Source organism: Jaculus jaculus, chromosome X (genome assembly GCF_020740685.1).
Source record: "Jaculus jaculus isolate mJacJac1 chromosome X, mJacJac1.mat.Y.cur, whole genome shotgun sequence".
NCBI lineage: Eukaryota > Metazoa > Chordata > Mammalia > Rodentia > Dipodidae > Jaculus > Jaculus jaculus.
In genome coordinates, this window is record NC_059125.1 from 101,687,309 (window position 1) to 101,699,714 (window position 12,406).

General features: G+C 43.0%; 1 protein-coding gene across 3 annotated transcripts in view; it reads left to right on the top strand.

Moving 5' to 3' along the window:
• Window positions 1-494: 494 nt before the first annotated feature.
• Window positions 495-12,406, top strand: part of Mid2 (midline 2) — a 114,903-nt gene continuing 102,991 nt past the window's right edge. For 2 of the 3 annotated variants that reach the window (XM_004659146.2, XM_045140313.1), the window contains exon 1: window positions 1,225-1,324. In XM_004659146.2, coding sequence (XP_004659203.1) covers window positions 1,321-1,324 — 4 coding nt within the window. In that variant the 5' untranslated portion in view covers window positions 1,225-1,320. Of the gene's footprint in view, window positions 692-1,224; window positions 1,325-12,406 lie in introns of those variants that run through there. The other variant, XM_045140312.1, reaches the window with a different exon arrangement.

A 12,406-nucleotide genomic window follows, 5' to 3' on the forward strand; every position in this document is an offset into this window, starting at 1 on the left:
CTCTCCCATCCACCTTGTGAGTGAGGTGGTGGTCTTTGAGCCAATGATAGGTCAGCAGGCAGGCTGACTCCAGACCAATGAGAGGATCCTGGGTTCCAAATGAGCCAATCAGCTTATAAAGGTCATTGAATACCTGGATAGCTGCATCTGCCCCATTGTCCTCTTAGTAATGACCATCTCCTTTTGCTAGTCAAGGATTTGAAGGTGCAAAAGAAACCTCAGTTTTCCTCCCGTTTGGTGGCTTTAGTCCACTCGAACAACTTCTCCCCAAGGCCAATAGAACACAGCCATTCTCTCTTTGTAAAAAGACAGAGGGGTTGGGTTTCCTTCAATTGTCTGCCCTTTTCTGTATCCTCCACTATTTTTGTTTTACTCTGTAGTTAACTTTGCATAGAGCAGCTTCATTTGGAGGACCTGTGCGGAGGATCCAGGCACACTCTTCCCATTGGAGGGTGCAATAGCATTTTCTTGCTCTAATCTGGGGGGCTTGTGGAGTCGGGGTGGGTGGTAGGTGGGAGAAGAGTTTGACTATAGTCTTCCCTGGGCATTTCACACACATTCTGCACGCGCGCTCTCTCTCTTACACACACACACACACACACACACACACACACACACACACGCCCGGGCCCTCTCTCCGTGTGTCTTCAAGATGACAGGACGCTGGAGAAAAGGCTGCTGGAATCAGCTGGTAGGTACAGTAGTAACCCGAACCCCACCCACCCGGTGCTTTAGCTTGCTCAGGTTTCTCCGGTCACTCCTGCCAGGGGAGAAAACATGTAAACGCGCCTCCAGAGGAGGGGCTGGGGGAGCTGGGAGTGGCGGGGGCGTCAGAAGGTGAGCCCAGGAAGGTGGCTCAGCGCCCCTTCTGCCGGGGCCCCTCCCAGTGCTCCCTTTAGGTGTCAGCCTCAGCTCTGTTGGCCCCCACTCCACCTCCCTTTCGAAGGGATTGCCTTTTCCCCCCCTCTGCGGCGGCGGAAATGACAGTGTGGTGCTGCGGTGGTGTCATGGTGCTGCCTCTGGACTGAGGGGCGAAAACTCTTAAGTTTCGCCCGGGAGACCTAACCGCTGCAGCGTCGCGGTCTCCGTGCTGTCCCCCGCAGGGCGCGCGGGCTGGCGGATCCCGGCTGTTGCGCCGCGGCGGCAGCGGCAGCGGCAGCGGCAGCCGAGGCGAAGGCGGGCGGCGGCCTAGAGTGGTGGCGGCGGCAGCGACGGCGGCCCGGGAGCTCGCGCCTGAGCCCTAGCCAGTTTGCTGCGGAGGCCGGCGAGCGGCCGGTGCTCAGCGGCGCGCGTACGACATGGCTGGCACCCGGGAACAATATGGGTAAAACGCGTCCCCTCTCCGCGGCCCTGGGGGGTCGAGCGTCGCCCCCCGCGCAGGGCTCGGCCCCTGGCTCCGGTTGCTCTTCAGGTGCCGCCGGGGCCGGCGCAGGCGCTGGCCGAGGACGCCCAGGCTGGGCTAGAACGGGTGACTGGGCTCCGCGAGGCTCGAGGTGGCGGCGGGAGGGGCCCCGGTCAGGGCCCTGGCTCCCTGTCTCGCCGCGGTGGCCCAGGCTCCTGCCACTACCCTCCCGAGACGGAGTTGGCACTCCCCGGTGCCCGGCGGGAGCGGCCTGAGGCCTCCCGCTCGGCCTGGCTGGCGGGCAGTCGACGGGCTCTCCGGGAGCTCCGGCGCAAGTCTGGGAAAGGGCACTGCCGCCTTCCCACGCTCCGGAGACCAACAGCGTCCCGGGCCCGGGCGGCGCCCAGGGTCGGCAGTCTACCCAGCGGTGCTGGAGCAGCAGCTGGGAGGTTGTGGACATCCCGCCAGCGGGGAGCCCCGGAGGAGCTTAACGTCCCCCCCAATTTTTTCTTTCCCTTTCTTTCCCCCCCCTCTCTCTTTTTTCTGGGGAGCAATCTTCCTCTGTCTGGGTGGTTCCTTATTTTTGGCCTAGCTGTGAAGCCAAAGCTGTGGGGAAAAGGGAAAACTTAACGTGTCCACAGAACACACAGTGACTGAATCAGGCAAAGGTATGGGATTTTCCCATTTCTAGCTCATAAGAATTAAGTAAATGGCGGAGCAGGTTTACTGTAACATTACTGGTTTAGGTTACTTCACAGTTCGCGTGCAGCACATTATATTTTGGAGGCATTTCTTTCTTAGAGCAGGAAATTGGGATCGGGATGTTTGGGCTCCTCACTTTTGCTCTGTCTTCCCCATTCCCTACGCGCTGGCGCTGTGACTCTCTCACACCCCTTATTCATGCTTCACAGCACTTGCCAAAGGAATCTCCCACCAGAGCCTCCACCCTCAGACTTTCCCCATCAACATCTATCCTTCCAGCCAGGTAGCTTCTTGCTTCTCACTTTGCCTTTTTGAGGATTTTTTCCAGAGTGAGGCTGTTAATGGTAATATTTGTGTGGCTCTGAGGAGTATTTACGAAGGTATATATTGGAAACTGTAAATGGACAAGTAATGTATAGGTTTAATTCCCCTGATTCTAAAATTGGGCCATAAGGGCCGCCTTTCACCCCATCCTGTTCCCTCCTAAAACTCCAAACAATTCTTTAGCAATATTCCAGTAGAAGACGGGTTGCCAAATAGGGAGTTCTCCCCTACGTTTTCTTTCTCTGTGGGGAGCTTTTGCTCTACCCTCGATTACCACCCCCCACAACCTCTCTTTCTACCTCCTCTCCACTCATCACTACCCTGAGGGACAAGCTGGCTTTGCTATTTTTATATATTCCTGCCCAATCAATTACCTTAATACAGGCATAGAATGTGAATTAGATTTGTCATGATTGCTCCTCACAACTTGATTCATGTGGTTGAGACACAGGTCTAGGAGCCAAGAAGATCAAAGATTTCACCCTAAATCTGATGTTGCTTCAGCTTTACAGTCTTTGGACCTTTCTTTCATAGTTGGTGCACTTGCATAAAAGGTATAATATTGTATACTGGGTACCATAAGTATTGGTTTGGTCCTTTGAGGATGAAAGGATTCTGTAAACCCTCAGCATCATACTTTTCAAAGAAAGCACTTCATTTGTCCTTTATTGGGTTGCTTGATTGACTGGGTGTAAGTAGGAAAACTAATTTACAGAAACTTTAATTTCCCATTATTAATCCTGTTGGTATTCAAATACATATTGTATTTAGATTTTAGTCTCTTTTCCCCACCTAATTTTGTACAAATGAGTGAAAGCACGTATATGAGTGGGCATTGAGAGTAATGGTGATGGATTTAAGTTGTGTTTCTTGAATCATATCTATTACATTCTAACCTAACAATATGAGTCAGACTCATTTGAATACATAACCTCACCCATTTTTAGCCTGTATGGGGGCAGTTAGTTAATGTCTAATAAAAAGTGGCATAGATAATTTTAGGTTTGGCTATATAACCATGATTAAAATCTAGCAGCAGTGATTCAGTATTTATTAAGCACCTATAATGTGCAGAGTCCTCTTCTGGCTGGGCTGAGGTCTTAGACTCTGCCCAGTATTTTGGGTTCATATGTGTTCCAGGATAGACTCTGCTTACAGCTCCAGAACTAGGACCAGGGAGTGCTGTGAGGAGCAGGAGGAAAGCTAGGGACATAAATGGCTGCTTGTGTTCTTCCTGTTTACTTTCATGACTACTAGAATGATCATTTAGCTGGCCATACCTTGGAAGACCACCTCTGGGAAGTACTGCTGTAAATGAGAGTGACTTGGTGACTTGGCTGCTTCACAAACACATCATCCGAACAGTGCAAATTGATTTAGGCAAAATTGGTTTAGTTAATCCCTCCTCTAAGAACAAGGCAACTTGCTCCAACTTGCAGATCTTAAAGTAGTGCCTGCCAGTGGAGCCTCATAATTGCATCCAAATAGTGCTCTGAGTAGTGAACCTTTCCATTCCCTCCTCCCATCCAATCTGCTGACGCCACAAGTGAGAAAGAAACTACAGAAGGAGTGTATCTTTACCACTCAGCAAGCATTGGCTTGATGAAGATGAAAGAATACTGTGTCTTCATTAGGTCTCTAGGACTCAAGCTTTCTTTTTCTCAACAGGGATATAGAGATCTAAAAGGCAAAGCCAAAACGGAGCCAAAAATATGACCTCGATCACTATTCCTGGAAATACTCATGTGGCCTCCTGTGTATGTCACTCAATCTTTATAGATCTTGGTAAATTCCTAGGTGTTAGGCCATGGGACTCAGCTGCTAGAGGAGACCTAAGGATGTAACAGCATTGAGGTTTTGTCCCCTTTGAAAAGGAGAAAATGAGACATTGGGCTCATAAAGTGTTCCTATACTTAAGTTGGATGTCCTGATTTGGAGCATTGCATCATCAAACTATGAGAATAACATATTCATAATAGATATGACAAAGTACAGCAAAGTTTAAATATAGTCAATTTTTAATCAATTAAATTTTGAGGGGGACCAAGCCGGTATTGCACTACTGTTTCTACTTCAGGTTCCTCAACAAACAAATGTGTAAATCATTGAGCAGTGTACAGAAGGGACTAGAAACAATCACTGTGTTAGGTCACACTATCAAGTGAGAAGATCAGATGAGTGATGGTGAGATAAGAAAATCCTATTCCAGCTATCCCCCTGTACAGATTGTAAATCCCCTTTATTTCTTCTCCCCTCCAACATATGTATCTATCCACTTTCATGTATTAAAACTGTGCTAAAAGTTTTCTGAGGATATAGAGGTCTATGATCTGTGGATCATTCTATCTGCCACTCTCTTCATGTCCTTCATGACCATAGGCACATAACATACCTCTACTTACAGCTCCAGAATTAGGACCAGTGAGTGCTGTGAGGAGTATGAGGGAGGCTAGGGACATAATAGGTGGGAGGCTAGGGACATAAATGGCTGCTTGTGTTGCTCTAGCCCAGGCTGACCTGGAATTAACTATATAGTCTCAGAGTAGTCTGGAACTCACAGCGAACCTCCTCCCTCTTCCTCCCAAGTGCTGGGATTAAAGGCGTGCACCACCACACCTGGCTGGCACATAACATTTTTGATGACAAACTCCAAGATCCTTTATTTTTCCTTAGAAATCTTATAAGCTGATGAAACTACTAGATAGCATAAGATATTAAAATTATAGACAGTAGAGGGATTTTTCAATAATGTAATGACATCCTGTCACCCATTTCTTCATATACAGTTTACTTGAATACATGCTAGGATGTTGATTGGATTTAAATGGGTTAGCAAAATATCATTTGTAAGTCATCCTACTTGGGTTCTTGTCTTCCTGCAGCGCTCTGACTGGCTGACCTTGGGCTTTGTCTCAGTCTCTTTCCTGTTGGTCAAACTCCTCTGGTTGATGAACAGTATCCTCAGGCTCAGGATCATCATCATCCTCTTACAGAGACCAGATGATCTGATAACAAACCCATTACATAATGACAAATTCTCCTGAAGCCTAAAATCCCAGTATTTACCATTTACCATGATAGGAACATAATGTGGAGGCATGGCAGGCAGTGGTGATTCAGTAAAGTGTATGGATATACACAGCCAAGAGATAGAAAAATGGTTTATGGTCCAGAATCCTTGATCACTTTGTCTATAGCCCTTTGTTCTGTGTTGCTAGGATCTATGTTGTTCCCAGGAGAGTGGAAGCTTGATTTCAAATAGGCCTCTGTTCTCTCTCCCTTGTTTCTGACCTGTACTTGGGGACCTCTCAGCCTACCATTCAATAACATGCTATCCATCCATACATCCATACAAACATATATATACATGTATGCATATATAAATACACGCATATATATACACACATATGGTCAGTTTTATTCTCTAGAAGTAGAAATTACTGCCCATCCAGGTGGACCATTCAATATTAAACATTCACCGAGCATTTAACAATATTACACTAGGGAACAGGTTGGGAAATACAATCCTAAATGGATGAAAAGCTGTATGGATGGTTTAGGTAAATAAGTTTGCTCTTCATTTGTTTCCCAAGCTTTCAACCTTGCAAGTGTAATCTACATTAAAACAAAGGTGCTATGAATTCTACTTAGGATTCTTGTAAGTTATCATGTTACCTTGGAAAATCTGTTTGTTGGTTACTAAGATTAGTCTTATGTGTTTGTAATAGATCTAGGACTTTTAGTTCTGCTATTTTGATATTCATTATAATGGTTTTTATAAATTATTTTTTAAATTATTTTTGAAAATTGCTGAGAGAGGAAGAAAGAAAGAGAATGGGCACACCAGTGCCTCCAGCAGCTACAAACAAACTCCAGACACATGTGCCACCTTGTACATCTGGCTTACATAGGTCCTAGGGAATTGAACCTAGGTCCTTTGACTTTGAAGGCAAGCACCTTAACTGCTAATCCATCTCTCCACCTCATTATAGTGTTTATGATGAATATATTGTGTAAAATGCACAAATGGTTGGACTTGGGCACTAATTATTGAAAGGAAAATATCATTAAAATCATGTACTATAAAATACTAAGTGGGCCTTAATAACTCATTTGGCAGGACCTGGCTCTGTTTTTCTCTACTGGTTGGCAATCAACCTCTAGTCCTGAGTCCTCCCTGTGTATGATGAAAGTATAAGAAAAGACTAGAGGCAATTGGCTCCTCAAAGGGATCTCAGCCTGATAAGAGCATCAAAAATACCAGAGTCAGACCTATGATCATCTACGAATCTTGTAGAAAAGTGTGATTTCCTCTATTATGTCAGTTTTGTGTTTGTGATGAATTTACAAACATTTTCAGTTTGTAAAAAATGTGCTTTTGTGCCTGTCATCTGTGAATGTATGATGAAAATAAAAAAAATGTCCTTTTAAACAAGTTAGTATATTTTATCCTCATCTGATTATCACAAGAGACTGTGAGGTACATAGAACAGAATTTATTTCAATAGATAAGTATGGCTCCCAGAGTATTTATATTTTACCCAGGATCAATTGACTATGACTCAGTTTAGATCCAAGGCCACAACCAGGCTATATCATGAAATAATGGTTTTGAAAAGTCCCTTTTCTGGACTCCTAGTTTCACTTTTTATAAGAGGGTGAGAAATTGCATTGGTTCCCTTTTGTAATTTCAGATAACCTTTGAGTGTGTGTATGTGTAAGTGTATATGTGCATGCATGATAGAGTGTAGGGGGGTGCATGTGTGTGTTTGTGATTTTCAGTACATATGTATGTGCTTATATGTAGAGGCCAGAGATGGATGTTGGGTATCTCAATCACTCTCCACCTTACTGTTTTTTGTGTTTTTTTTTGAGGCCAGCTCAACAGACTGGCCATTTTATGTGTGTGCAAGAGAGAATTGGCATGCCAGGGCCTCCAGTCACTGTAATTGAACTCCAGACATGTGTGTCACCTTGTGCACATGTGCAGCCTTGTGCAATTGCATCACTCTGTGTGTCTGGCTTATGCAAGACCTAGAGAGTTGAATAAGGGTCCTTAGGCTTTGCAGGCAAGTGCCTTAACCACTAAGCAATCTCTACAGCCCCGCCTTACTATTTGAGACTAGATCTCTCCACTGAACCTAGAGGTCATCAAATGGGCTAGACAAGCTAGCCAGCAGTTCCCAAACATTCTTTTGTCTCCACCTCCCAGTGCTGAGGATATAGGTGTGTATTACCATATCCAGAGTCTTATGTGGGTGATAGGGATCCTGACTCAGGTCATCATGTTTATGCAGCAAGCACTTTGCTCATCACCCCACCTCTCATTTTAAAGACACAACTGCCATCACTTTGTAATCCTGGCTAGCCTTGAAATCACTGTATAGTTCAGGCTGGCTTTGAGCTTGTGATCCTCCTGCCTCAATTTCTCATGTACTGGGATTACAGCTATGTACCACTATGCCTGGAGCTCTAAATGAGCTTTTTTTGAATTTTAAAGGATCCTTTGCTAACTATGGTGTGCTAAGATTTTGTTATCTCCTTTTCAGCTCCAGATGGTATTCACATTAGTTTGTGTTCACGTGGGACTTCCTTCCCCTTTATTCATATTAATTTTATATTCCTGTGGTACAAAAGTTCAAACCACCAACTATACTTCACCTTGTCTTAGACCTAGGAGTCATGCATTTTGTTTGATTCCAGTTCATTTGGTGATAATGCCTATTACTTTTTAGGCTTTCTAGTAACACTAACAAATAAGATTCTGTTTTTAGGAGCTGTATTGCAATACTCAAGGCTGTTTGTGTGGATGTGTGTGTTGTCACAGATAACAAGAGCTCTAGAATAATCTATCAGATTTGCAATATATTTTAAAGAGATCATCTAGTGATTCTAGTCCAACTTGAGCAACATTTTACAGTTGAGGAAAACAGTAGACTAAGCCAGTACTCATCCCCAAGGAAAGGAGACAGTTTTTAATATTTTAAGGAAGATCTCATGGGAGATTAATTATACTATTCTGGAGAATATTTGTTTTATGTTAATTGTTTTTTTTTCAAAACAAAACCTTACAGTTTTCACACTCATGGATTTTCTGGGAAGAAGAGGAGACTGTGGCTCCCCAGGGAGATAGTGAGAGCCCAGAGCCATGCTCAGCAGACCTGGAAGATGAAAACTAGATAGAATATTAGCAATTGGAATTAAGTTGGTATTTAATTGTGTTCAAATAGCATTTAAAAAAATAGAATTCTGCCAGATGTAGAGCATGACTTCCCTTTTGATCCAATTTCAGTAATGCTTGATTTGGAGGGGAATGCTTTAATCAGTCTTTCTTCTTGTAAATACAGAATACATCATAATTTTTAATCTTAATCACCTTCATTGAAATCTTTCTTTATTAGACATGAGTAGTGGTGTATGTTTGTAATTCTGGCATTTGGGAGGCTGAAACAAGGATTGTTTGAGGCTAACCTTGTCTCAAAAAAGCAGGTAAGAAAAGAAATACCTCTCTTATGTTTCTTAGTAGGCACAGAGCTTTCTGATACCTCATCAATATTTATTTTCATCAATTATTGCTCCTCCTCTCTCTTATCAGACCTGAAAACAGTGCAGATTGACGATAAGTCACACAGACACAAGATTCTAACAGAACAGGAGCAAATACATAAACATATGTATTATTTACATAGAAGTATGCACATGGGTATTTATTTCTTAATATGTCATTACGTTTTATGTTTCTAGAAATTTCAGTAGTGACTTTTACCACAAATCATTGTGGTTTCTAGAGAAAGTTTCACCAATGGATTGTAACTTATCAGGTTAATATTCTTTCTTTGTCTTTAGCATCCTCTAACACCCCATAGATTATTGATTAAAAAATGTTTTAGGGAGCAGGAGAGATGACTTCATAGTTAAAAATGTTTGCTTGCAAATGCTGCTGGCCTGGGTTCAATCTCCCTGTACTGATATAAAGCCAGATGCACAAAATGGCACATGTATCTGGAATTTGTTTGCAGTAGTACGAGGCCCTGGCATGCCTGTACTCCCTCTCTCTCTATCTCTGTCTGCATATTTCTCTCTCCATCTTAAATAAATAAACTATTTTTAAAAGTTTTGTAACACTCTCATTGTTTTATTTTTGTCATACTTTTCCTCTGTTAAATGTATTTTGTGATGATAGGAATTAAATGCTTGTCAATAATCACTAAAATATTTTTTTCAGTTTTACATTTTTTTTGCCTGTGTATGTGTGTGGAGCCGTGTGCTTGCACCTCTCTCTCTCTCTCTCTCTCTCTCTCTCTGTGTGTGTGTGTGTGTATGTGTGTGTGTATGTGAAGGCCAGAGGTCAACTTCATTATGTCATCCTGAGTCACTGTCCATCTCATTTCCTTTCTCTCTCTCTTTTTCGAGATGAGATCTCTGACTGCTCTTGGGGCTTTTGGATTAGACTAGCCAGCCACAAGGATCAGTTTTTGCCTCTCCAGCAATGACATTATAGGCACTTGCTACCACACCCACCATTTTATGTGGCTGCTGGGTATATGAATTTATGTCCTCATGCTTTCATTTCAAACACTTTACTGATGGGACTATTTTTGACACCTCTCTCTCGCTCTCTCTCTCTGTTTTTCTTTGTTTTTTCAAGGTAGGGCCTCACTCTAGCCCAGGCTGACCTGGAATTCACTATGTAGTCTCAGGGTGGCCTCGAACTCACGGCGATCCTCTGGCCTCTGCCTCCCGAGTGCTGGGATTAAAGGCATGTGCCACCACGCCTGGATTGACACCTCTTGATCTTTAAATATATCTCAGGATTTTTCAAGACCTAGATGGACAATCACTGACCCAGAAAAAAAAAAAAAACAATTGATAGGAGTAGGTAATTCAAACTGAGTGTGCTGGTGCACACCTGTAATCCCATCCCTAGGGAGGTAGAGGTAAGAGGCCAGTTTGTGCTAGATGAGATCCTTTCTCAAAAAAAGAAGAAATCTGGCTGGGCATGGTGGCGCATGCTTTTAATCCCAGTACTTGGGAGGTAGAGGTAGGAGGATCGCCATGAGTTCGAGGCCAACCTGAGACTATATAGTGAATTCCAGGTCAGCCTGGGCTACAGCGAGACCCTACTTTCAAAAAAATTAAAGAAATCCAATATAGTTTATACATACTACATTATTACATAGTTGCCAAAGTACTGTAGTTGTCAACTTTTCATAATCTGGAGTTAGACATGAATTTTAAACTTCTTTTTAAAATTAGGACTTAATTCACATCCTATGGCATTCACATATATATTCATCTTTAAAGTATGCAATTCAACAGTTTTTATTATATTCACAAACTTATTCAACCATCAGCACTGTCTGATTCCAGCACATTGCCATCAACTCAGAAAGAAAATCCATACCTGTTAGTAAGTAAGTCACTCTTCCTTCTTCCTCTTCCGGACCCTTCACATTTACAATTGTACTTTCTATTCCTATGAGTTTACTTCTGGACCTTTTATTTAAAGAGAATCATATACAACATATTACCTCTTGGGACTGGCTTCTCAATATTGTCAATCATCCTTCATTTATAGCCAAATAACATTTTGTCACATGAATAAACTACATTTTGTTCATCCATGCATCAGTTGATGGCCTTTTGATTGTTCCCTATTTGAGCACTAGGAATACTACTGCTATGAACATTTGTGTATACACATGTTGTTTTTTTTGTTTTTTTTGAGGTAGGGTCTCACTCTAGCTCAGACTGACCTGGAATTCACTATGTCATCTCAGGGTGGCCTTGAACTCATGGTGATCCTCCTACCTCTGCCTCCCGAGTGCTGGGATTAAAAACGTGTGCCACCATGCCTGGCCACATTTTTTAAAATGTTTTTATTGGTAACATACATATGTGAACATATTATAAATTGTTCATTTTCCCATTGGGTTATTCTCTTATGTCTCCTCTCCCACTCCCCCATTCCACTGAGGGCCCTCTTCTGTGGGGTTGTTGATATTCACTGTGGGGCCATGAATGCGATAGTCAGTCTCTGTGGGGCAGACAATGCCTCAGAATAAACCTTCCTTCCCTGTGATCTTCCATTCTTTCCTTCCCCTCTCTTCTGCAATACTCCTAGAGCCTTGGAGGACATGCTATAAATCTCCTTTAGAGTTGATCTCTCAGCAGCCTCTGATTTTCATCTTTGATGAGTTTTGAGTCTCCACAGTGTCTGTTGTCATTTCCCTTTTCATTAAACACATTTTTTACTCTTTTTGTATATACCTAAGAGTGGAATTGATTGGTCATGTAATAACTTTACATTTAACCTTTTGAGGAAGAGCCAAGCTATTTTTATTTTACATTACCACCAGCAAAATATGATGGCTTCAATTTCTCTACATTCTGGTGGACACTTGCTATTTTCAGTTTTGTATTTTTTTAACAAAAATTATCTTTAAAATTTCTTTTGCTTATTTTTATTTATTTATTTGAGAGCAACAGAAAAAGAGGCAGAGGGAGAGAGACAGAGACAGAGACAGAGAGAGAATGGGTGTGCCAGGGCCTCCAGCCACTGGAAATGAACTCCAGGTGCATGCGCCCCCTTGTGCACCTGTCTAAGGTGTGTTCTGGGGAATCGAGCCTCGAACCAGGGTCCTTAGGCTTCAAAGGCAAGTGCTTAACTGTTAAGCCATCTCTCCAGCCCCCAAAATTATCTTTTTTAAAATATATTTTGTTTATTTGAGAGAGAAGGGGGAGAGAGAGAGAATGAGAGAGAATGGACACGCCAGAGCCTCTAGCCACTGCCAACGATCTCCAGATGCATGTGCCCCCTTGTGCATATGGCTTATGTGGGTCCTGGAGAAATGAACTGGGATCCTTTGACTTTGCAGGCAAAGGCCTTAACTGCTAAGCCATCTCTCCAGCCCTGTATTTGTTTTTAATTATAGCTATCGCAGTGTGTTTGAAGTAGTGTTTCAGTGTGGTTTTGGTTTGAATTTCCCTAATGGTTGATGATGTTGGGTATCTTTTCACATGTTTATTGACTATTTG